The sequence below is a fragment of the Megalops cyprinoides genome, chromosome 19, assembly GCF_013368585.1.
Source record: "Megalops cyprinoides isolate fMegCyp1 chromosome 19, fMegCyp1.pri, whole genome shotgun sequence".
Lineage (NCBI taxonomy): Eukaryota > Metazoa > Chordata > Actinopteri > Elopiformes > Megalopidae > Megalops > Megalops cyprinoides.
The window spans coordinates 936,178-962,517 of record NC_050601.1 but is presented as its reverse complement, the minus strand read 5'-3'; the positions used below and the strand labels follow the sequence as shown (position 1 = coordinate 962,517).

The window sequence follows — 26,340 nt, the reverse complement described above, 5'->3', positions numbered from 1 at the left end:
CTGCACACACACAATACTGAAGTGCACACAGACACTGTCCGGCTGCACACAGACACTGTCCAGCTGCACACACACAATACTGAAGTGCACACAGACACTGTCCAGCTGCACACACACAATACTGAACTGCACACAGACACTGTCCGGCTGCACACACACACTGTCCGGCTGGGGAAATGGGCTGGGGATACTCAGGGAGGGGTTTCCCTGTTGCAGGTGACCCATGATCTGGCCCTGAGTCCCATGCTACTGAAGCCTTGTCCTCAGATGGGTGATTCAGTGCTGGGCCATACCATAAGCCTTAACTGCCACAAACCTCAGCAAACACCGCCCAGAAAGAAAAGAGCAGAGACGCTGAATTTCATTTTCAGACAATCTTAACCATTTCACAGAGATGTTGTAAAAGTCATATTATCTTGCATTGATTCATCATCATTGCTTAACGGGTGCATAAGATATATTTATGAATTAAATATTCTGAAATTTTGTACAGTCATAATTTTAAACCTGTTTCTGGACTTATTGCTGGCTTATTAAAAATCTAAAAATCTGGTATATACTAAAAGTTGTTTAAAAATCCTAAATACTCCCAAAACATACATAACTTGGTTTTACCTAATTACCAGCTTAGCTGAGGATGTGACTGGGTGTACGAATTACAAGCATTTCTGTTTAGTTTGCAGGCAGGTTCACCAAATAACAACAGGAAAGGATGAGATCCGTTTAATGTTTGACTGAGGATCAGCGGTAAGCTGGGCTGATTGCAGGACCAGCATCCCTGACCCCCAGTGTGTGTGCCCATCCACAGGTACCTCAGGTACCTCCCCACGGCCCCACAAACCCCAGAGTCAGGTTAAACAGCTAAAGAATGTCTACATCGGAGAGCCATTTCATTCATCACAACCGAAACTAGGAGAAAGACACGAGAATCTGTAGCTGCCCATCTCATTGCCCATAGTTAGCCAAATCAGCTCTGTTGGCACGAAACTTCATTGAGGTTGGTTTGGTTAAGTATCTGGACACAAAGCAACCGCTATAGCCCAAAATGGCAGCATCTTCTCCTTCCAGCTTTGCCGCCACACGCATCTTTCCTCTGGCCGACAGCGGCAGAGTCCACATCTATCACCTGAAAGGGAGGTCAGCACATGCCAACTCAACACAAGAAACAATAAACGAAACAAACCAAAAGCGTGTGTGGCGGCACACACCTGCGCATCCATCACTGGACCCGATACCTCCCACAAATCTACATGCTTCGCTCAAAATGCTGCTTTCTCCAAGCAAACCATCAAATGCACTGTGGAACTGCTCTCTGGGTCTCAGTGCTCTCAGGGGAACTGCTCTCTGGGTCTCAGTGCTCTCAGGGGAACTGCTCTCTGGGTCTCAGTGCTCTCAGGGGAACTGCTCCCTGGGTCTCAGTGCTCTCAGGGGAACTGCTCTCAAGGTTAGCTTCTGGTGGTTTGCTTTGCAGAGGGCTATCCCACAGGAAGTGGCATCCCACAGAAGGAGATGATTTTCTTTACCTGATGAAGAAAAAAATATGCTTCTTGTCCTTTGAATGTATTTCTTATTTGTTGTTTTCATATTCTATATATTATTGGCAAAAAGCTTTTGAGATATTAAATTAAATAAATAAATCTTATTTTAAGAGTGGTTTTTCTGTGGCCCTTCAACACCTTGCACGAATAACACTGAGATTTTGACAACAACATTAACTATTTTTAAATAGTAATTACAATTTTTATCAATAATGAATTTCAATCATTTTGATAATGTTTATAATATGCTCCAGGCTTGTTGGCAGAAAATATTGCAGGTACACCATGCTGTATTTTCCTGGTTTTTGCTCTACTCAAATGCTTGTCACAACATTGTGCTTTTTTTGTCAGCATCCAGTATGTGGAGTATTATGAGTTGCTGTAAGTTTATGATAATGACCACCCCAACCAAAACTCAGCATTTATGTAACATTGCCAGATGATTTTGTAGAAATTGCTAAGCCCAGGATTCGTACAGACGCTTCGTAAGTAATTACCTATATCACAGAACATAAAGCAACCCACACCACACCACAGACAGCTTTCTAAACACACACCTGAGCGAGATGAATCAGGCAATATGATTGATAATCCTAAGTGATGATCGGGAAATAGTCTCCAGTCTAAGAAAATAGCATGAATCCACGCTGTGTCGTGCCGGCAACAGTCACAGTGCAGGCCTGGTATGTGGCCAGCAGATGGAGACAAAGCACCAACCTGCAGAGTCTTTTCTTCCTGCTGGCCACCATACCTGGGCAATCAAACTGCCAATCAATGCACCTGTAGGCCATCACTTAATTAAGCCACACCCTTAAAAGACATCAATGCCTGTGTTTTTTTTGGCTGCTTTGTTTTGTGGAGTGGTGATGCTGTTTGTCGAACCTGGAGTTTTTGATGTGTTGATTGCTGAATTGGGTGGTGATGGTGTTTGTAACTCAGCCCCTTTCAGCAACTGAGTAAAATATCTGCCTTCAGCTTGATTAAAAAAATGCACCTCTGTGAGGTTTCAGAAACGTATCAAGGACGTTTGGCCAACAACAGCAGCTGCATCAACAGTAAACAGCTTTTGAATAAATACACAGTTTACAACGTTACAAAGATCACAAAGTTACAATGATCAGGTGCTTAGAAGCATGCATACATTTCTTGGCACCAGTGTTTGCCAATAAGTTCATCTAAATGCAAATTTCACTTTGCTAGTCTTTAAAAATGACCCCCAACCTTCAATATGTTGCTGAGCACCACCGGTCACAGAATAAATTAGGGAAGATGTCACACTGAAATGCATTCTTTTGGCTGTGCTAAAAATAGCCTGCAAGGGTACAGCCAGCATCAGCCCGCAGACTGGAGGCACTTGGCCAGACTGTTATTGCTAAAGAGATTGCAAGGGTGTTGCTATGGTGTAATGATGTTTATTCAGGGATGCTCTGTCCTTTCTTCTTGAAACTGAAAATAGGCTTTTGTATTGTCGTGCCTTATGTCACATATATATAACCAACGAATTGAGCAGATCTGGCTAAATCCAGCACTTTTCTGACTTTGCATATGTTGGTTTGCTATTTGGAAAACTATCAGCTATTTGGTCTCACTGACTCTGAGGAGGTAGTCCCAGATGGTGCTTTAAAGGCATGCATTTTGTCAAGCTCTGCTCTGCGAAGTTGTGAAACTCCTGTTAGATTCGTTTTGTTGGTGCCCTAGTTTGCTTTGCTAACAGGCCAGCGGATTATTACACTGTGTTCCACTGTTCCCTTTGGCACAATGCTGAAAGCAAACAGAGAAAGGAGAGGGACGTCAGCTATCAACTGACACGCAGCACGGCGTAACTCCCTCACTGCAGACTGCCACGGCTACGCAGCACGGCGTAACTCCCTCACTGCAGACTGCCACGCCTACGCAGCACGGCGTAACTCCCTCACTGCAGACTGCCGCAGCTGCGCAGCACGGCTGCAGACTGCCACGGCTACGCAGCACGGCGTAACTCCCTCACTGCAGACTGCCACGGCTACGCAGCACGGCGTAACTCCCTCACTGCAGACTGCCACGGCTACGCAGCACGGCGTAACTCCCTCACTGCAGACTGCCACGGCTGCGCAGCATGGCGTAACTCCCTCACTGCAGACTGCCGCGGCTACGCAGCACAGCATGCAGTGGATATAAAAAGTCTACACACCCTTATGAAATTGCAGGTTTTTGAAATGTAAAGACAGAAATAACAACAATGTAAATGTCAGACTTTTACAAAAATCCAGAGAAAAAACAAATAGTTAATTATTAGGAAAATTTTAAATAAAAAAAAACTACAACACCCTGATTGCATAAGTCTGCAAAAACCTGCATATCCGCATACTGTCTGCTTGTCCGCTGACAGTATATATAGATCCATAATAAACAAGAAGTTCTATGCAAAATATGTTCACACATTGTTACGCTCTCAATCTGTGAAAACTGCTAACCTGAGGGTTTTAACAATAGAATTCATTACACAAGCAAAAAAGATTTAAAGAAATAAAAAAAATGAAAACATCATGCATTGGATGGAAAAGAACAGCTGAAAAAGAGAGAGAGAGCTGAGAGAGCTCGAAGGCTGCTGAGAAAGGAAGAAGGGCAAAACCTTTCCAAAGTGTGCATGAAATATTGCATACTTTGGATTTAAAATACAAATACCCAAATAGAAAAATGGCAACATAAGTTATAATTTATAAACCTGCTCAAAACAAGTTTGATTTTTTATTTGAAAGGTACAGCACTCAGATGAATCCATCCATAATGCTAATGCTTCATGTCTGACGCTATAAATGTCTGACAAATCTATAAATCCATGGGATACACTGCAAAGATAGAATATTAGTTCTCAGTTTATTAAAATAAAAAATGGAATTGCTGATATGTTCCTGTTATGAAAAGAAGGTGGAGGAGGTGGAGGAAACTGCTTTTCCTCTGTCTGTCTCTCTCCCTGGTCTTTGGTTTCTCACATCTTCCACTCTCTCCTGTCTTCTCCCAGGCCTTTATGTTGGTATCAGATGGGCAGCTCTGTGGTGGCTTGGCCCACAGTGTATCTGGTTCTGCTCAGCCTGCGCTTGGCTTCCTGGTTCTCATTCTGGATCTGTGGGTGTACATCTCCCTGAGGAGAGCAGTGCTGCAGCCAAAGAGGCCCACACTGACACACTCAGAGGGAACACTGACACACTCAGAGGGAACACTGACACTCAGACGAAACACTGACACACTCAGAGGGAACACTGACACACTCAGAGGGAACACTGACACTCAGACAAAACACTGATACACTCAGAGGGAACACTGACACACAGAGGGAACACTCTGACACACAGACACAGTTTGTGCCTTGTGCTCACTGCAGCGTTTCAGGCCTGCTGTGAGTCTGTGGTGAAGCATGTATGATATTGGTTGTGTAACCCCAAACCAGAAATTTGGGTTAGAGACAGAGCCAATCACATGCTGCTGGCTTTCTCCAAGTCCTGTAAACCCTCCTTAAAGTCCTTAAAATGTATGCTTTTATGAGAGTGTTTTATTGGTAGTTAATATTGCTAAAAGGTGGTTAGAGTTAACAGTGTCTTCCTTTCCATCTTCAGTCTTATTTAAAAAGGTGTCACATGGATGCAGGATTGCTGTCGTCATATCCTACTTTTCAGAGAACGAGTGAGGTTTGTCGAAGTCAGTTTCATATGGCATGGAGTGAGGCTTGAATCTTATTCATGAGTTTAGTAACTACATTATTTAAAGAACTTTACTTGAAAAGGCTTCGGATTCGATTGAACAAGACATCTGCGCTCATTTGCCTCTATCAATATGTAGTTGCGTAAATTGATGAGATAAAATATAAGCAAATTCAGAAGATAATTGCTAAGCTGGATACCTTCAGTCCTGTCTGTAAAGAGGTTTAATTGCACACGACAACATGCCCCGGTTTAATCGAAACGGCAGCAACAACCTGCTACATTTTGGCCAATGACACTAGGGATTGTCTTGATGAGCAGCTCTTCCACCCAATAGCAGCGCTGAACAGGCAGGGCTTATGGCGGCGGAGGCGGGGCATGGCGTGGCAGTGGGGTCGGATGGGCGCTACAGGGGGGTAATGTGACCATTACACTCGGTCACTGCGCTCGCCTGACATGTGCTAACACCGATCCGCAAGAAAAGGCTGATCACGGTCGGCCCTGCGCTCGAAAAGCGTAAAGAAAGCGGCTTTCAGGGGCAATAGGAGAATCGGTTCTCTTTGTATTGCTATTGTATTCAGTTTATTCATCCGTGTGTGTGAAACTGTTCACCTAGTCCACAACAATTAGCTAGCTAGCCACGTCTGAAAGAATATGACTTTGTACATCAGCTGCTAACAATTGCTGCTGTTGTAGTAGACTGCTGTCTAGCTACAGTTACAAGTTGCAAACATAAATCCAGGCCTAAGACTATTCACGGAGAGCCCCCTTCCGCTGACCGCTGCTAGCTGGGTATTGCCAAATGGAGGGGATCTGAAAGCCGCAGCTCACGGCGAGGGAGTTCGGATCAGGGAAAAATCCAACTTTTCGGTACCTTACAGTACCCCACGCACACCCACAGGTAAGTGCGGAATGGCTACAATCTATCTAACTCTCAGCTGACCGGTCCTACGGCCGGCTAGCTGGCGGATACTGTTAGCTCGATAGGCATCTAACTGTCCATTGTAATTGAACATAGGTAAATAACATGAGATTAGATATGTAGCTACTCTACATTTCTGATTGAAAAAGAGCAGCGAAGTGGCGTTTTAGTTGTGGATCTTGTTCATACTATAGCTAGTTAAGTTAGCTAGCTCTGAACCCTGCAAGATACGAGTCATATTAGTTGATTTCTGGTGCTAATAAAAATCTGGATTTCATCTTTTTATTAGCGGTCACCTATTTCACCCTATGAAAATTCAGCAAACGTTAGATCGGGTTTATACTGGCTGTGTTACCTGTCTCTACCTGTCTGCGCGTTAGTTACCGGCTCCACCCCTCCTCTCCTCTGTCCCAGCATGCGGGGAGCAGCCCGGGTGTCCGTGTCTCTGGGGTCGCTCAGTTTGCTCCGGCTCTTCGGGGTACCTTGGCCCTGGAGCTTGGCGGCCAGTCTGGGGGTCTACCTGGGCACCGGGGGATGGAGGTTCCTGTATGTGGTGGTGCGCACCGCCAGGCGAGACCTCAAGTGAGTGCGGGGAGTAGCGGGGCACATTAACGGGAAGGACGCGGGACAGGGGCGGGATCCGCGCCGTGTTAACCGCATATTACGACATTTTTTTGTTGACCCGTTAGCCAGGTAATTTTGGTAGCTGGGTCAGGGAATTTACCTTGTGGAGCGCTTGCTTGAAAGCTAGTTAACCATATGACGTCAAAATGAAATATTTGCATCAACTTTAGATAATATTTCTTATCTGAAATATATATGTCATATACAGACAATATTGGGATGAATGAAACTCGTGCAGTGCGCAGGAGGTAACGTGGAGGTTGCGTGAGGGGAAAGCAGTGGCCTGGGACTTTCACATTTAAACGATAAGGAGCATTATGTGTAGTTTACTCGTTCAGTGAGCTGTTTCTCTCTCTCCCTGATCTTCACATCACCTCTTCCTGTCCTCTCCCAAACTTTTCCCTGCTGTACTCTGCGCTCCTGCCCCCTAGTGGTCTGTATGTGCTCCTGCGAGTGAAGTTGGCCCTCCATCGCCACATGTGCAAGGGCAGCACCATCCCTTCCATCTTCGCCCAGACGGTGGCGCTGCACCCGGACAAGCCGGCGCTGGTGTACGAGGCCACGGGGGAGACCTGGACCTTCTCCCAGCTGGACCAGCTCTCCAACGCGGTGGCCCACTGGGCGCTGAGCCAGGGCTGGGCCTCGGGCGAAGTGGTGGCCCTCTTCATGGAGAGCCGCCCCATGGTGGTGGCCCTCTGGCTGGGCCTGGCGAAGGTGGGCGTGGAGGCGGCGCTCATTAACTTCAACCTGCGCCGCGATTCGCTCCTGCACTGCATGGGCGTGTCCGGCGCGCGGGGGTTGGTGTTTGGGGCGGAGCTTGCTGACGGTGAGTGAATGTTGAGGTTACCCAAGTGCAGCAGCCGTTGAACATAACGGAAAACGAGCGGCATGTGTGTTTCACAGTTCTGTGTGTCAATGCAATAAGAGGTTTTACCTCTGAAAGTCAAGACATGAGTAGTGATACAAAACGAAGGGTCTGAGCGCTTACAGACAGCCCGAGGGCTTACAGACAGCCCGAGGGTTTACAGACAGCCCGAGCGCTTACGGACAGCCCGAGCGCTTACGGACAGCCCGAGCGCTTACGGACAGCCCGAGCGCTTACGGACAGCCCGAGCATTTGAGGCCTTCCTGACTGGCCTCCCCCGTGTCTCCTGACCTCAGCGGTGCTGGAGGTGAGCTCGTCGCTCAGCCAGTCCATGGTGCGGTTTTGCAGCGGGGAGCTGAGTCCGGACCGGCGGGCCTCCCTGTCTGCCCTGGTGCTGGACCCTCTGCTGGCCTCTGCCCCATGCCTGCCCCCTCCCTGCGCCCACCGCAAGGGCTTCAACGGTGAGACCCTGGGCCAGGGACGCCCCCCCTCCCCGCCAAATGCACCTGCTAAAAATCCAACTCACCATCCATTTGAAGTCTCCAGCAGATCCCACATGAGCAGTGGAGCAAGTGCAGTCGTTCCTGTGAATGTGGTGCGCGTGTGTGTGTGTGTGTGTGTGTGTATGTGTGTATGAGTGTGTGTGTGTGTGTGTGTGTGTGTGTGTTGGCCCAGTTCTTTGTAAGGCCACATAGTTCTTTCCTCTTGTCATCTCTCTTTCCCTCTCTCCCCCCCTCTCTCCCTTTCCCTCTCTCTCTCTCTCTCTCTCTCTCTCCCTTTCCCTCTCCCTCTTTCCCTCTCTCTCTCTCCCTCTCTCTCTCTCTCTCTCTCTCTCTCTCTCTCTCTCTCTCTCTCCCTCTCTCTCTCCCTCTCCCTTTCCTCCCCCCCCCCCCTTCTCTCTGCATTGGCAACCTGGTCTCTCTCCATTCCTTCGTAACTTGATCAGAGAGGATTAAGTGGTTGTTGTTTTATTCACCAGCTGGACTGAATGCTGCACCCTGAACATTAAGGGGCAAAGTCAAGAGGCGAGAAATCTCATTATCCCCCCCCACACACACACACACACTCAAACACACACACATTTGTTATTTGCTATTCATTCAGATTCAATTATGCTTAAGATTAACTTTAAAATTTGTTGCACATTCAAATTCATTTCCTCTTTTTTTCCATAACGCACACTTGGAGCAGATGTGAGGGGAGGTCATTTAAAAATGCAGCTACATTATATTAGGGAGTGAGTCTGATATTCCCTTGCAGTTTGTAGGTACTATTTTCTGTTTGATACATTAAAATGAGAAGAGATTTTTTGTAAAAGGTTAGCAGTATCCCTCACATTCCGTGGATATTAACGGTATCAGCTAAAGTAACCACCACAAAGTGGAAAATGCTTTGTACTGCAGGAGTGAAGAGTGAATGATTTCAGTGGATGTATTGAGCATGCAGTTGGATTAGAACATGTACCCACAGGGTTAGTTTGGCAGGTGTTTTGCTGATGTGAGCACAGTCCAGCAGGAGGCACTGTTTCATCTTTGTCTGTGAGGTTTATTCATGGTGCTGTGGACCACTGCAGTGCAAACCTCGCAGTAGGATTAGGAACAGGAGCCCTGCTGGACTGCAGGCAGCTTCTACAGAGAGAAAGAAAACTTTGGTACAAGTTGAATGATTTTTTAAAATGTATTTATTAAGAGCATTTTGTAATTTTTAAAATTTGCCTCTTGGTTTGGCAAAGGTAGTTTGCCTTAATCAGGACCAGCTCGTACCTGGGCCAGTAAGGTAGCCCTGCCGATACCCCAGCACCCACAGCCAGGCTGTGCTGTATCACCATGCTGACGCAACGCTACAGCTCACAATCTCAGCCTTTTGGGCTATTATATCAGCAGGAATTTCACCAAATCTGAGCAGAACGTGTACTGAGTGTTCACCACACAACTTAAAGAACTGAACGACTCCATGTCGCTGTGAAGGAATCCATGTCACTGTGAAGGAATCCATGTCGCTGTGAAGGAATCCATGTCACTGTGAAGGAATCCAGGTCGCTGTGGGTTAGCGTGGATGCATACAGGTCACTGTGAACAAATCCTGGATGCTCTGAGCTGGAGTCACTCGGTGGCCTTTCTCTCTCAGTTCAGTTCAGTGTGGTTCATTGTGCTTTGTTAGTATGACAAATGTGCGCATTCATAATTCCAAAACAGTATGCAAAAAATGAAATAAGTTCATTTTATCGAAGCACAGTTTGCTCCAGCTCCTGCTCCGTTTCACCCTCTCACTGCGTCTCCCAGTTCCTCAGCATTGGCTCAGGCTCCAATGGCATGTAACCTTTCCCCCATTTACCCTCTCTCTGTCTGTACCCCCTCTGTCTCTCTCTCTGTCTGTACCCTCTGTGTGTGTGTGTGCGTGTGAGCGCCTGCGTGTGAGCGCGTGCGTGTGAGCAGGGTTAGAGTCACTCGCAGGCACACTCCCAGTTTACTGTGTTATGACAGGCACAGCAGTTGCGGAGGAATGTGAAGTCTGTTCCTAAATGACCCCCCCCTCCTTCTCTCCCTCTCCACAGATCGCCTGTTCTATATTTACACCTCTGGAACCACAGGGCTCCCAAAGGCTGCCATTGTGGTACACAGTCGGTAAGTGTCTCAGCCCCGCCAGAGGGGGGTGCTCATTGAACCAGCCGAATTCCGCACCCACTCAGCCTCTTAGTACCTGAGTTACACCTGGAACAGCAGATGACGGGGTCATTCAGGTGCTGTGTTGTTAGGTTTGTTGGCTTGGCAGGCTCTCGCATGCTGACTGTTTTGCAGATCTTGCATACATTGATACAGTTGGATTTTGTAGAAGGATTTGAAGTTAGTTTCTTTCACAACCAGGAAATAAACCCTGCACCGTTCTGGTTGCAGGTCTGGTTCCACCCCACAGTTCTGCGCAGCCCTGCTTTGGACTGTAGTTTACAGTGTATGTCGCAGTTCTGCTCAGCCCTGCTTTGGGCTGTAGTTTACAGTGTATGTCGCAGTTCTGCGCAGCCCTGCTTTGGGCTGCAGTTTACAGTGCTCTGTTTACAGTGCTCTGTAGTGTCGTGCTGTAATGACTGCAGAGACTGAGAGAGGCACTGACTGAGTGGAGCTCTACTCCTCCTGGTCTGACCCCTGCCATGACCTCTCTCTCTCGCTCTCTCTGCCTCTCCCTGTCCCTTTCTCCATCTCTCTCTCGCTCTCTCTCCCTCTCCCTCTCCCTCTCTTTCTCTCTCTTTCTGTATCTCTCTCTCTCGCTCTCTCTCCCTCTCCCTCTCCCTCTCGCGCTCTTTCTCTCTGTATCTCTCTCTCTCACTCTCTCTGCAGGTATTACCGTATTGCTGCCTTCGGGTACCACGCCTTCCGCATGCGCAGCGATGACATCATCTACGACTGCCTGCCTCTCTACCACTCCGCAGGTGTGTCTCTCTGTCCATCCCTCCGTCCGTCCGAGCATTCACCCCGTTCCGTGCTCCTGACTGTGTGTAAAGCTCTGCTCTCTCTGTCTGTGTCTCTCTCTCAGGGAACATCATGGGAGTGGGTCAATGCCTGGTCAACGGTCTCACCGTCGTGGTGAAAAAGAAGTTTTCAGCCAGCCGCTTCTGGGATGACTGCATCAAGCATAACTGCACAGTGAGTGGCAGGTCAAAGAGCCAATCGCGTACAACCCTACACCGAGGGGCGACCCTGCTGACCAATCACACACGGTTAGAGAGGATTGACACTCTGGTGATGCAGATATGAAGGTGTTCCTGTAATGTGTGTTGTGATTGGTGGTTTGAAGGCAGGTGCATCTGTCTCGGTTGTATAGCTCCACTTCCCTCATTTACCCCTTCTTCCCTTTCCTTTTTATCTCTCCCTCTTCATATGTTTGTCTCTTAATTTCTAATTTCTCTCCTCTTCCTTACTTTTCACCTATTCCTCTCTCCCCCCTCCTTCTCCCCCCCTCTCTCCCTCTCCCTCTTTCTCCCTCCTCTCCCCCTCCCCCCTTCCTTCTCCCCTCTCCCCCCCCCACCCTCCCCCTCCTTCTCCCCCTCTCCCCCCCCCCCTTCTCCCCTCCCTCCTTCTCCCCCTCTCTCTCCCTCTCTCTCCCTCCTTCTCCCCCTCTCTCTCCCTCCCCGTCTCTCTCCTGCAGGTGGTGCAGTATATCGGGGAGATCTGTCGGTACCTGCTGTCCCAGCCCGTGCGGCCGTCGGAGAGGGGGCACCGGGTTCGGCTGGCGGTGGGGAACGGGCTGCGCCCCAGCGTGTGGGAAGCCTTCACCGAGCGCTTCCAGGTCGCACAGGTTGGCGAGTTCTATGGAGCCACAGAGTGCAACTGCAGCATCGCCAACATGGATGGCAAGGTCAGTCAGGGGTCGGAGTTCAGGGGATGAGCAGGTCCTGCCAGAGGTGGAGTTAGCTGAGTTTACCCGTCTGCGTGGGAGGTGTGTTTGTACTAGTCTCTGCCTCTCTTTTGGGTGGGAAGGGGTTTGTACTAGTCTCAGCCTCTCTTTTGGGTGGGAAGGGGTTTTTACTAGTCTCTGCCTCTCTTTTGGGTGGGAAGGGGTTTTTACTAGTCTCCGCCTCTCTTGCAGGTGGGGGCATGTGGGTTCAACAGCCGCATCCTACCCAACGTATACCCCATCCGGCTGGTGAAGGTGGAGGAGGAGAATATGGCTCTGGTGCGGGACAGAGAGGGGCTGTGTGTGCCCTGCCGACCAGGTGAGTGGCGCTCACACTCCCGCCCCACTGCACCATGGGAATATGCCCTCACACTCCTGCCCCACTGCACCATGGGAATATGTCCTCACACTCCCACTGCACCATGGGAATATGCCCTCACACTCCTGCCCCACTGCACCATGGGAATATGCCCTCACACTCCCGCCCCAATGCACCATGGGAATATGTCCTCACACTCCCGCCCCACTGCACCATGGGAATATGCCCTCACACTCCTGCCCCACTGCACCATGGGAATATGCCCTCACACTCCCGCCCCAATGCACCATGGGAATATGTCCTCACACTCCCGCCCCACTGCACCATGGGAATATGTCCTCACACTCCCACCCCACTGCAACGTGGGTAGTGCAGTTTCTTCTGTCTGTCCCTCTCTTGGGGGGTAAGACCTTGCCTTTGCTTGCAGGGGAGCCAGGGCTGCTGGTGGGTCGGATCAACCAGCAGGACCCACTCCGCCGCTTTGATGGCTACGCCAGTCAGGACGCCACCAGCAAGAAGATCGCCCACAACGTCTTCAAGAAGGGGGACTCTGCCTACCTGTCAGGTGCGCCTTCTCTGTCAGTCATTCTGACCGAGGTGCTCTGTAATGTTGCCTGCAGGGCAAATCTCCCTGATTTGTATCATGAAGGTATTCTCAGAACTTGCTATTCCTGCATCATTATGCTACTTCCCTCTGCTCTTTTAACTCTGAACCCTTTTTCAAACTCCTCTCTCTCTCTCCCCCTCTCTCTCCCCTCCCTCCCTCCCTCCCTCAGGTGACGTTCTGGTGATGGATGAGTTGGGCTACATGTACTTTAGGGACCGCAGCGGAGACACCTTCCGCTGGAGGGGGGAGAACGTCTCTACCACGGAGGTGGAGGGGACCCTGAGCACCCTGCTGGGACAGACCGATGTGGCCGTGTACGGAGTACCTGTACCAGGTGAGAGAGCAGCGCCTTGCTGTAAAGGTGGCAGCATGACCAGGATTATGTTAGCATGTCCGTGACCGTGCACGTCCGTGTCACCAGGTGTGGAGGGAAAGGCGGGGATGGCGGCCATCGCAGACAGGGCGGGGCAGTTCGACTGTGACGCGTTTCTGCGAGAGGTTCAGCACGTCCTGCCCCCCTACGCCCGTCCCGTCTTCCTTAGGATCTCCCCGCAGGTGGACACCACAGGTAAGGGGCGTGGTCGCAGTACATTGTGATACTACATGTGAAATAAACTTTCTGTTTTTCTACATGTACTGTTGAGATGTGTTTTGGAGTTTGTGATCTTGTGACTGATGTATAGTGGTATACTTGGCTTCCCTTGTCTAGTCAGGTTGCACAAGTTAACTTGTGGTAGGGCTTGAATGGTGTTATGCTCACACTCAATGGTCTGCGAGTGTTGTTACCCTGGTCTGACGCTGTTGCTCATTCAACTTGTATGGATACATTTCTGTTCTGTTGTGATGCTCTGTTGCTTTGGATAAGAGCATCTGTTAGATGCATGTAATGTAATGTAATTTAATGTAATATACTGTAGTGTAATGTAATGTAATGTCCTGGCAGCTGGTAATGGCAGCATGTGTGATTATGCATAGCATCTTTCCCGTGGCTCTGCAGAGACAGAGATCTGAAATGGCGTGGTAGTGACACACGTGTGGCAGACACAGCGTTATGTATCAAACAAATACAAAACCCACGGCATGTACAGACACGGCTGGGGTGAGAGTTTAAAACAGAGCCTGATCAAACCTGTGAATGACTGGGAGGTCTGTGAGCTCTGAGCTCAGTGAACTTTGGGTCTCCTTCCTCAATCTGCCCTCACCTCCACCTCTCTCGCTCTCTCAGGCACCTTCAAGATCCAGAAAACACGGCTACAGAGGGAGGGGTATGACCCACGCCTTTCAACCGACCGGATCTACTTCCTGAACTCCCGAGCGGGGCGTTACGAGGCTGTGAACGAGGAGTTATACAGCGCCATAGTGGAAGGCAGGATGTCTCTATGACAGACAGACACAGACTGCCAATACCCTCCAGACTCTGCATACGCAGCTCCTCTGAATGGCTGGGCCTGTAAGAAAAGGGCAGCCAATCAGGAGAGCAGAACGCAGTCCTCACCGTGCTGTCGGTAGGAGCAGCTGGCGTGTCTGCGGTGGAGCCAGACAGGCTTTTTGTGGGGACGGATGCTGCTTCAGATGGTTTCATAGCAACAGTAGCTGTCACTCTGTTACCATGACAGCGACAGAGGGACAGAGGGAACTGTGGGAGTCTCGGGGGATTGGGGTGTGGGCTGGTACCCTCAGACATGGCCACAGAACTGACTGTGAGGGTAAAGATTTACCAACCACAAGCACAGAGGAGTGTTACCATAGTGACATGGTCATCGTCTCTGTCATATACACATACACGTGCAGAAACTCATACACAAGGACACACACACTCACAGTCTTACACACAGGTACACACTCCTCATGAAGTGCCTTGTCTCTCAGCCAGGCGTACTAAGGCCACTGTGTGGTTTTTCTGCTGCGTTCTCTGCAGGTCCATTATGGTCCGATACCCATGTTACCCGAGGTTTTGTGGGGGCGTAACTCCAGTCTAAACTCTGCTGACTCCCCCTTTGCAAGACAGCAGTGGGCAGCTGCCGGTGACACAGTAAAACCTCTCAGCGGAGCGTAGCAGCATGCTAGGGTACATATCCACACGGCCATTTTAGCGATGCAGCCAAACGGTGGCCTGGAGGCGGGGCTTCATGCGGCCTCCTTCCCGGGGGGAAGGGCAGCAGGCTTGACGGCCCACAGAGAAACGGTTCCTGTGGAATATCTAAAGTAGCACTGTAATGCAGGCGTAAGTATCTCTGCTGGGGGACAGATCATTTATGCAATCAAAAATTAAAGTTTGTACTGACAGTGAGCTTGCTCCCGCTGTTGTCCTGGTGTTGCCAGTTTTGCACTGATTTTAATGCCTTTCTGTTTGGAAAGTGCTCGTTATTAACAGTTAGTGTGGAGCAGGTGTGGTGTGTGACACTTCTGCAAAAGTTGTTAATATCTTTGGATTCAGGTTCATGTGTCTGTAGTAGGGGTGTGACTACATAGATTTGTACGAAAGCAGTAATTCAGCTGTATCAATCCGCACCATGTTAAATTAATTTTTATTCTCATTAATGCAGCAATATGTCTGAAACCGGAGTGCTTGAGACATCACTCTATATCACACTTTGTTATCTTAAACATTGAGTGTTATTTCAGTGGCAGATAATGAACTAATACTCAGCATGTCTTTGGTTACATTGAATCGTACTGTATCAGAATGTATCGAATCATCAAACTGAATTTTTAGACACATTCTGATGTAGAGTATTGTTGATTAGGTGTGCATACTGTATAATGCGGTGGTTCAGGGTTGCAGCCCTGGTCTCTGTGTGACACTGTAAAACACCAGGATTTGTTTAAAGTGAACAAGAAGCAGGCCCTGCTATAGGATGATGCTGTTCCAGCAAATTTAGACAAGACGAGGCATATTTACCAACATGTGAGCCCACAGCAGCAGTGACTCCTGGAAGCTCTGTGTGTCCTGTGCCTGATTATACCTTCCACACACAACACCTGAACAGCAAGAGCTACAAACAAGATCATGGAGGCAAATGGAGGAGGTCAAATATTGGTAACGTTTTTGGAAGAGCATGTTAACAGTTCTCTAAAGTTCATTTCACTGCACATGGATGGTACATCTTCCCTCCTGGCCTTTGTTCAGAGAGGATGTTGTGAGAGAGGATGGTCATACTGTGTGTCTGACAGGAGTCACTGGCAGTGACTTCGCTCGGGGATTCGGTGGGGATACCGCGCATTGGCGGACACCAACTCTGTTATCAACCCAGTATATAGCGCCATCTTGTGTTTGAGTTTCACAAAATGAAATCGCAAACATTTACAATTTGCAAGTTTTTCTATTGTTTTAATTTTCTTAAAGGAAAAACACATGAAATTAGTTTTAAAAATGTCTTGATTTAGGACAACCGGCATGTTTGTTTGCAATATCTATAGTGTTCATGTCATTCAAGACAAAATGTCAGCACCTCAGCCACATACAGGAAACAAACATTTAATCGCTTGCGTTAGTTTTGTTAACGCGGTGCAGAATTCGCTCTCTGCCTGGACAGTGTCTGACTCACACCGCTCACAGTGAGACTCTGTCCAGGAAGTCTCGAGTGCCGTGGTGTTCGGGCGTGATGCACAGCCTGCTGGGTAATATCCTGAGCGGGTGGAGTTTGCAGGCAGTGCAGAAGTAGGGGAACACCCTGGGGCTGACGATGTCAGTGAAGGTGAAGAGGGGTGTCCTCTCGCGTGGGTCGTGGAAGGACACCTTCCCGCGGTCCATGTCCAGTTGGATTCGCACCACCTGCGGCTCTCGGCTCATGTTGAGCGACGTCCAGGGCGCCGTGCATGCCTTGTACTCGCCGTTCCGCAGCCGGATGGTCCAGAAGCCCTCGGCCGGTGTCAGCACATGCTTCCCCTTCCTGTTGATGGAGTCCCTGGCCACGCCGAGGACCCAGTAGGTGTTCCCCGCCACCTCCACCTCCCAGCTGTGCCGCCCCGAGGTGAGGCCCTCAGACCCCAGCATCTCTGCGCTGATGTCGAAGCGCTCGGGGTTGTCTGGCAGGAGAAACCTCTCTCTGTGGCACTGCACGGCCGTCAGGTCCTCCGCCATCATGAAGCAGCTGGCCGCAGTGTTGGGGTCCAGAACAACAGGTGCTGGAAGGGCAGGATGAGACGGGGACAGCTAGCGAGCGCCCGGTTCCTCTCCGCTGTGGAGCAAATGTGTGTGCGTGCACGTGTGTGTGTGTGTGTGACCCCACTGGAATAACACAAGACTGTTAGTATTAGTTTGTTTTCTCAAAAAATATGGCACAATATAAGCAGTCTTGGAGGGCATAATATCTGTAGGTTTTAGTTCTTAACAGTTTTAAGGGTTTTGAAATGAAAAACAGCCATTTGTAACGCTAGAGCTCTTGGACAGTTGTGACCTCTACAACTGCTATGTAGATGCAGTATAGGGAGTCAGTGGAGCCATGGGTATCAGAGCGTCCTGCCCTCTGGGGGTATCAGAGCGCCCTGCCCTCTGGGGGTATCAGAGCGCCCTGCCCTCTGGGGGGTTGGAGCTCTGCAGCCTGTAGGGCTTCTTTCACTCCACTAAAGGCCTGTCACACATAGCAATGATCCAGCTGAAGAGTGCCATCATTTCTAAACAGGTTTGCATGTTAAATGAACTTTCATAAGTTTATCTACATTGAGTTACATGGAGTTTTGGAAACAGAAGTAGGAGGTATCAGAGATCAAATGTGCCATCTGGATATCAGAAGATAAACTGAGAACACTGCAGAATGTAACAATTTTAAATAATACTTATACTATAATGATCATCAAGTTTGGTCAATTTAAGTTTTCCACATATGACAGATAACACATTTATGAAGTGATAACATATATTTTACACTTCATAACTGCTGATTTATCATTTAGGGTTATCTATAACGTTTGTATTTTGGTTCAAAAATTGAAACCTTTTGACAGTATGTTAACTGTTTTATAAAAATGATTATAAACACACACACACACACACACACAAACAACCCCCCCCCCCCAAACAAGATCCCCCGCAAGGGACAGGGAGGAAGCGAGGGAAAACGAGGGGAGATTCTGCCAATGAAGCAGATTCCACATAAGCGAATATTCCTGTTAAAAATGGGTGCACACGTGCACTCCCACACACACACGTGCACTCCCACACGTGCACACTCACACACGTGCACTCCCACACGTGCGCACTCACACACGTGCACTCCCACACGCGCGCACTCATACATGTGCACTCCCACACGTGCACTCCCACACGCGCGCACTCACACATGTGCACTCCCACACGTGCGCACTCACACACGTGCACTCCCACACGCGCGCACTCCCACACACACACGCACTCCACTCCCACACACACACGCGCACCCCCACACTTGGCATCCTGATGTGACTGCTTCTGCATGGTCTCAGCTGCTGAACTGCCCCTCGGTACTCACTGTATTGAATAATTCCCAGCATCTTCTCCCAGACTCTGTACTTCAGGTTGCCCAGGTGTTTGGCCACGTCTATCAGTGCCCCTGAAACCATCTCTGGATCCCGCAGTGCACACCAGGTTCTGCAACAACATGCAGGAGTCAGTGCCACTGTGGGTTTGGGTTCAGGAGTCAGTGCCGCTGTGGGTTAGGGTTCAGGAGTCAGTGCTGCTGTGGGTTTGGGTTCAGGAGTCAGTGCCACTGTGGGTTAGGGTTCAGGAGTCAGTGCCACTGTGGGTTTGGGTTCAGGAGTCAGTGCCACTGGGGATTTGGGTTCAGGAGTCAGTGCCACTGTGGGTATGTGTGTGTTACAACAGCGAAGGAAGGGACATACCTCTTAATAGTGGCTCTGTAGTTCTGGAAGACAAAAAAGAGAGATTATTCTGACATGTAAAGGCAGGGATGTGTGTGTATGCGCTCTGGGAGAAGGACAGAGCTGTCCTGAGCTCCTGACTGTCATAAATTACATTTTTTTACATTACCCATTTATACAGCTGGATATTCAGGGTACAACAGCAGTGCCCCAGCAGGGAATCAAACTGGCAACATTTCAGTTCTGCTTCTCACCACTATGCTACACTGCCGCCCCAGGAACCTGTTGCCCACAATTACCTGCAGGAACATAACGTCCTCAGATCTCATCTCCTGCTTCACAGCTCGGATTGTGTCTGAAATCGACGATATCTCTCCATTCATCTCCTCAATCTTCTCCTTTATCATCTGACTCTTTTGCTCCTCTTCCTCCCTCAGCGCAGCGATCCTGGCCTCCTCTTCCTCCCGCAGGAAGTGGTGCAGTTTCTCAAACTCCTCCTGTATCTGTCTCTCTGAGTGTTGGGCCTGGCTCTGTCACGGAAACACATACCTCGTGATAAAATTCAGCTTTCTTTCACAGGCAGTTCAGTGTGTGGTATGAGAGTACCTTAATGTGCTGGGCTGTTTGATCACAGTTGAGTTTGGCTTTGGCGAAGAGCGTCAGCTTCTCCTGCAGGGGCTCCAGAGCGTTCCTCAGTTCTGCCTGAAAGGGAATGACACAAACCTCACTTCCTGTGCTGTAGCCATTCGCCTTCCCTTGTGTCAGCCAAGCTAATCGGTACAAAGAAGACGAGGCTTTGGGCAACCCGTTGGCATGACAACACTGAGCATCTTATGCTGAAAATTCTGAGCTTCCCAATTTAACAGAAAAGATTTAAGGGAAAAAAGATCCTGGGTGTGTTTGAGGTGGCGGGAGCGGCGTTGTGACCTGACCCTGGCGCAGGGAGTGCAGGTGGGGATGCTGTTGGCGGGACAGGAATAGAGGGCGAGGCGCATTTGAGAAACTTCCTGGGAGTCTGGTTTCAGCCATCTGATGGATCCTTCCAGAGTTTAATACTATTATTAGAAGGATAGTAAACCTCGCCAAGAAACCCTGAAATAACCCCTGTGTCTATGCTGGACCCCGGAGACGAGCAGGACTCTGCGTGAATGACACAGCTTCTCTTCTCCTCCTGACCAATGAGAGAAGGACGCACTGTGACTACCGTGGGGGTTTGATGAGTCGTTGCAGCCACGCCCCTCCTCCCGCCGTTCCCCGGGCTGAAAGCTCCGCCCGCCGGCTCACTCGTGCTTACAAACAAGCAAGCAGCAGCGCTGATGTGCAGGGGGTCGGGGGGGGGGCTTTTTCCTTTGGCCGAGCGAAGCGAGGTGGGTGGCGGATGTGAGCAGAAAGAGGGTGGAGTTGGGAGTGCTGTGCTGTGCTGGGCCGTGCTGGCTTACCTTGCAGTCCTGCGCAGCCTCCTCCAGGGCGTAGAGCCGGTGTGCGGCGTGGGCCGGGGCGGAGCGGCAGGCAGCGCAGACGGGCTGCAGCTCCTCCAGGCAGAAGAGGGAGAGGGTCTGTCCGTGCTGGCGGCAGGCGGTGGGGTCTCGCTGCGCCCGCTCCTCGCGCAGCGCCTCGCAGGCCCTAAGCAGCAGCCCGCTCACCGGCGGCTGCTCCAGCGAGCTGCGGCGGCCGCACAGCGGGCAGTCCCGGGCCCCGCCCCCCTCCCAGCGCGCCTCCAGGCAGGCCTTGCAGAAGCGGTGTCCGCAGCCCAGCACCACGGGCTCGGCCAGGATCAGGCCGCACGCCGGGCAGGACAGCTCGCCCTCCAGGACCCTGTCACTGGACGCCATGGCTTCCTGCGCTCTCCGAGGGACTGGCGCTTCTTAGCCCGCTGCACTCGACGGCTCAGATAGGGTTACCCAGGCCCCACCCCTGCCGCATCAGCACCGTCTGCTTCCCTCCAACGTGACGCACATGCGCTATATATACATATAAACATACCACACACCCTGAGGGGTGGGGGGGGCAGACCCATGGGGCCAGGTTCGACCGTGTCCCACAGGGACCTCACTCTGTCTGTCTTCAAGGGAAATGCGCTCACTTTCACAGCAGGTTCCCAAGATACGGACCAACAGGAAGAGCGAGAGTGAGTGTCCACTCTACCAAAGAAGAGGAAAAGTTCTTCAGCTTCTTTTTGTTTTTTGGTTTTTTTTTGCCAGGTTTAGACTCAACATTTCTACCATGAGACCAGTTTTCAGTCTGGCTTCTTTGTTAAAGACTGTGCTCAGAATGAACGTTAATGAGTGATTTAAATGAGTTACTGATGACGTCAGAAAGAAACGGCAGCAATTAAAACCACCCACCATCCTGCCTCCGGGTGTCCGCTGCTGGAGGCGTCCCAAGAGTTTTGTGGCAGGTGGTGAAAACCGTGAAGAAATGCCCTCCTGGGCTCCCGGGGGGGGCGGGGGGGGGGCAGTCCTCCCAGCCAACACTCAAGAGCAAAACAAGAATAAGAAATCAAGCCTGTGAGAGTAAACAGCCAGCAGGTCTTGGGGGAACACCTGGGGGAACACCTGGGGGAACACCTTAGACTCTCCCAAACCAAAGAGAGCCACTGCTTTTCCTAACAAACCATGATGGAGTTTAGCCAGATAGAGTTTAGCTCTGGAGGGCAGACTAATTACAGCTGTCAGGAGGAGTCCTGGATTCATACCAGCGGGATGACCAACAGAGGGTAAAATTGCCTTTTTTTCTTGCTTATTAATTCAGAAATGTCAATTATGGAGGGAAATGTATTTAAACAAATGGTATTCTTATGCAATACTTTATTTAATAAAATAAAACGCATCTTTCTTTGAGTATTTGTGTCACATCACAAATTACGATGTAGGCTGCAATCCTGTAGCACAGGCCATATCCTTAATGTTTAATAACACCGTGACTCCTGATAATGTTTTTTTTACCATCTGCCTTATTTTGAGGTGTGTAGTGCACAGTGGCACAGTGCAGCCTCCTCCTTCACGGATGCTATCCCAGTGTGCATTGGGCCTTCCTGTGTCCTGCTTTTCACTGGCAGGGAATACCATCCATTTGCGCCGCCCTGACGGCAGGCCGCCGGGCGCTGCGCTGACCACACGGCGCCTCTCAGCCAGAGAGCTCACGTCTTAGACGCTACAGCGATGAGGGCCAGATGGGAGACTGAAATTTGCCGTTAAATTACCAGTGTTTTTTCACACAGAGCGCATGGTTCAGTGTCCCGCTGGGTGACAGAGCGCTTGAAATGCGCAGTTCTGTGTTAGAGCTGATCAGGGACTGAGGCAGCCGGTCCGTCAGCACCTTCACCTGCACCTTTAATGCTTTCGTGCTTGTGGCCAGACACAGTTACATTTGATGCTGTGTTTACAGTAACTATTTATAGATGACAGGGAGGGGGTGCACTGCCACTAAGTAGACACAGAGTCCACAGAGTTTGCCTTTCCCTTGCAGACTGAAGAATCCCCACAGTGTGGCGCTAAAGTCACACTGCAGCACGCAGCCAGCCAGCCAGATATCACCCATGAATCTACTGCTAAATCTACTGATTCATGTATGCAGTGTCCTAACCTGTCCTGTGCTGATCTACGCTGTGCTAACCTGGCCTGTGCTGATCTACGCTGTCCTAACTTGTCCTGTGCTGTCCTAAGCTGTGTGTGGAGGTTCTCGCTGGCTGATACAGACAGGACTACAGAGAGCGTAGAGAGGAGAAGCGGCCCCGGTGCCTGGCTCACCTTGCAGTCCTGCAGGGCCTCGCTGATGGGGTACACTCTGTGCCCCCTGTGGGCGGCGGGCCCCTGGCAGGCGGCGCAGACAGGACGCAGGTCCTCCAGGCAGAAGAGCGTGAGTGTGTGTCCGTGCTGAGCGCAGGTTTCCGCGGCGGCGGGGGGCTGCGGCGGGCAGACGGGGCAGTCCTGAGAGGCCTTCTGCTGCCAGTGCTGCAGCAGGCAGGCTGCACAGAAACTGCAGGCGCAGCGCAGACAGGACAGCACCACGGGCTCGCCGAAAATCTCCCCGCACGTGCCGCAACGGGGCTCCTCCTCCAGGTCGCAGCCCGACGCCGCCTCCGTCCCGTCCCCCACACCCGGAACGGGCCCGGCCCACACGCTGCCCCACCGCTCCCCGGCCTCCATGCCGTCTGAGACTCAGCCCGAGTCACGCGTCTATAACGGGCCACCGATCGGGTTACAGAGTCCCGCAGCCCAGCGGCCGGCGCCAGCTCTGCCTCCGTTACGGCCGTGAGGGTGGAGCTCCCAGCGGGGGCGGGGCGAGCCTGTGTCTCTCACCCCTCCTCCTGCCTCTGACTGCACAGGGCCTTCAGGGCCTAAAATTGTTATTAAGTTCAGGTCTATCCAAGCCAAAAAGACATTCTTTTGTAATTTATGATTATTTAAATTATGTAATTTTTTTCATTTCCGACCCTCCTCATGTTTGAAAAACTGCCTGTTCCTGCCGTCACTGCAAATGAAGTGTCATTATTCCATTACACTCATTTAGCAGACACTCTTATCCAGAGTGACTTACTTAGGTTTCAATTTTCACTTGTTATCCCTTTATACAGTTTGATATTTACTGAGGCAATTATGGGTTAAGTACCTTGATCAAAAGTACAACCACAGCACCCCAGCAGGGAATCAAACCAGCAACCTCTTGGTCATGAGCCCTACTCCTTACCGCTGTAATCACTCTCCACTGATCCTGACTCAGTGCAGTCCACCAGAGGAACGCCCTCTATTCCTCTCACTCAGACACGTCTCACTTTCCACTGATCCTGAGACGCCGGAGAGCTGTATTTCATTTTGATCGCAGTGTATTATCCCCTTATTTATGAGTGTAGGTTTGTTTGGAAAAAATAAGAACGGCAGCCTGACTGCAGCACGGGTTCCCCTGGGTGAGCCTTACTGTTTGGCCTTCCTCTCGACCTTGGCCTTCTCAGGTTCACGGACACGCCTGCTTCCCTTTTACAGGACTCCAGGAATGCCCGGGATGCCCCCTAGTGGTGATGCAGCGTCATTACATTCATGACATTACAGCTGCACCTGCTTGCAGCAGTCACAACACAGACAGACATGGCTGCAGTGGAGAAACAGTACTCACATGGAGAAAACACTGACACACTGACATACTCACACTGACACACTCACATTGACACACACACACACTCACACTCACACTGACACACTCACACTGACACACACACACACTGATATACTCACACTGACACACTCACACTCACACTGACACTGACACACTCACACTGACACACACACACTCACACAGACACACTCACAACAATCACACACACACACTCACACTGACACACTCACATACTCACACTGACACTCACAACAATCACACACACACACACACTCACACAATCACACACACAACAATCACACACACTTCCTACACTCACAGACAATCCTCACAGAGGCATTGCCGTTTCTGACACAGGAGGCATTACTGACGCACAGAGGTACAGAGACACATGAATGACTGCTAACGGAAAGATGCACACAGACAGACAGACACTGGTCACCTGCAGGCAGACGCGGCTGACACACAGAGACGCAGTGAAGCACGCTGGCCCAAAGCATGACCCAGGGCGGATGTGTGACCTCACCTTGCAGTCCTGCAGGGCCTCGCTGATGGGGTAAACTCTGTGCCCCCTGTGGGCGGCGGCCCCCTGGCAGGCGGCGCAGACGGGACGCAGGTCCTCCAGGCAGAAGAGCGTGAGTGTGTGTCCGTGCTGAGCGCAGGTTTCCGCGGCGGCGGGGGGCTGCGGCGGGCAGACGGGGCAGTCCTGAGAGGCCTTCTGCTGCCAGTGCTGCAGCAGGCAGGCTGCACAGAAACTGCAGGCGCAGCGCAGACAGGACAGCACCACGGGCTCGCCGAAAATCTCCCCGCACGCGCCGCAACGGGGCTCCTCCTCCAGGTCGCAGCCCGACGCCGCCTCCGCCCCGGCCCGCACGCTGCCCCACCGCTCCCCGGCCTCCATGCCGTCTGGCTGCTGCTGCTGTGTGCACATGGTAGGCTGGCAGGAGCTGTGTGTGCTGGACGCACTGACATGCATGTGCTATATGGCAGGTCGGGTTTCAGCAGTCTCCACCCTGCACACCCTCCTGCCTCAGTTTGGGCTGCACTTTAGCCAGCGCTAAATCTAGAACAAAGATGGTGGCAGCTGACGGGAGACACTGCTCTCCAGGCCACCTCCTTTCTCTTTCTGCCGTTATGTTTTATGCAAGTGGGAAACGTCTTTCCTGCCTGCAATAACACAAAATATCTTGCTCCATTCTCCCTGTGGAGATTTGAAATACATAACAGTTCATGTGAAATCACTTAAAAATGTTTTTTATTGACAATACAGGAACACAGAGAGTGAGGAAGGACATCTCCTTTAATGGTTCTGTTGCATAAACAACATCTGGAGAGGTGTTTATGTCAACAAGTGTACAAGAGAACAAATTTACAGAGCAGTTTTCATGTCCCCCCTGGCAGATTGGTAAGATAAGGTAAGTTAACACATGAACAGTCCTGTGGCCGGGTGTGAATAATCCCATGGTGCATCTCTCTGTCTGGATGGGGGTTTACCAGGTGACTGTCCCATAATTCCCTGCTGTCAGCCCTATGTCTTGTGTTCCTAAGTAGGGGCAGGGCTCCAGAAACTTAAATACTAATTTCTTAACATCTTCATTTTAGAAGAGTGCAGGTTCTTTTGCAGTGACATTTATGCAGATTATTTATGCAGTGTAAGGGGCAAGGCAGCAATGACAACACCTGGATTCCATTTCTGTTTTTTCCATTTACTGCTACTGATGAAAACTACACATCAGCAAGATACTAAAATCAACACAAACAGATATTTTCAGGGTCGGTAAAAACCTTCTGCGGCAGGTTCTGAAGTTAATGTTGTGAATGTGATGTTTGTGTAGTTTCCCTGATATATCATTATTTAGCAGCACTGGCAGATACAGAATGTTGGAAAGGGGCTGATTGCTCTGGCAGGTTTTCAAACGGCTCAGCAAGGTGGACATGAGAGGACCTCTGGTCTGCTGGTAGAAGGGTACTGAGGCAACTGTGGGTTAAGTACCTTGCCCAAGGGTACAGCAGCAGTGTCCCAGCGGGGATTGAACCAGCAACCTTTCAGGTACGACTCCTGCTCCTTAACCACTATGCCACACTGCCGCCCATATTTAGTTCATCTATTGTTAGAATTGTTCAACTATAAACTCCACGATAAATGCCAGGTTTTATTTTTTAACAAAGGACGGGAGAAGGCAGTGGCTCCCTTCTTACATTTATACACTTCCTGTTCTTAGTCATTTAGCAGCAGAGCGAATTACAGAAGCTCGTACTGAAAGGTTAGGCCAAGAGCAGAGACATTATCAGTGTCACAACCAATAGCAGGAGTGAATACATAACATACAGCATTCTGCTGGCTGCTACAGCAGGAGCAGGAGGGAGTCTGAGTCGGCTTCCACTGAGCACTCAATCTGAGGATACAGTGTGAATGACTGTGGGTTAGTTGATCCAGGACGCAATTTGAGAACACGAGTTTCCGCCTGTGGGGGTCTAATCTCAGTGT

General features: G+C 50.3%; 2 protein-coding genes across 2 annotated transcripts; one reads left to right on the top strand and one right to left on the bottom strand.

The window, feature by feature from the left end:
• The first annotated feature begins 6,552 nt into the window (after positions 1–6,552).
• On the top strand, positions 6,553–15,181 carry LOC118794187 (long-chain fatty acid transport protein 1-like). The gene is made up of 12 exons (XM_036552385.1): positions 6,553–6,719; positions 7,193–7,587; positions 7,923–8,087; positions 10,181–10,250; positions 10,959–11,050; positions 11,155–11,264; positions 11,767–11,976; positions 12,208–12,334; positions 12,762–12,899; positions 13,111–13,275; positions 13,363–13,509; positions 14,167–15,181. The coding sequence occupies exons 1-12, from the start codon at positions 6,553–6,555 to the stop codon at positions 14,322–14,324; spliced, it is 1,944 nt and encodes a 647-aa protein (XP_036408278.1). The 3' UTR covers positions 14,325–15,181.
• A 1,141-nt stretch (positions 15,182–16,322) lies between these two features.
• Positions 16,323–20,608, bottom strand: trim35-13 (tripartite motif containing 35-13). Its single transcript, XM_036552386.1, has 6 exons — positions 20,180–20,608; positions 19,347–19,442; positions 19,040–19,270; positions 18,762–18,784; positions 18,392–18,510; positions 16,323–17,069 (listed from the first exon to the last, which is right to left on the bottom strand). Exons 1-6 carry the CDS (start codon positions 20,570–20,572, stop codon positions 16,495–16,497), a joined length of 1,437 nt encoding a protein of 478 aa, XP_036408279.1. The 5' UTR covers positions 20,573–20,608; the 3' UTR covers positions 16,323–16,494.
• Between the last annotated feature and the right edge of the window lie 5,732 nt (positions 20,609–26,340).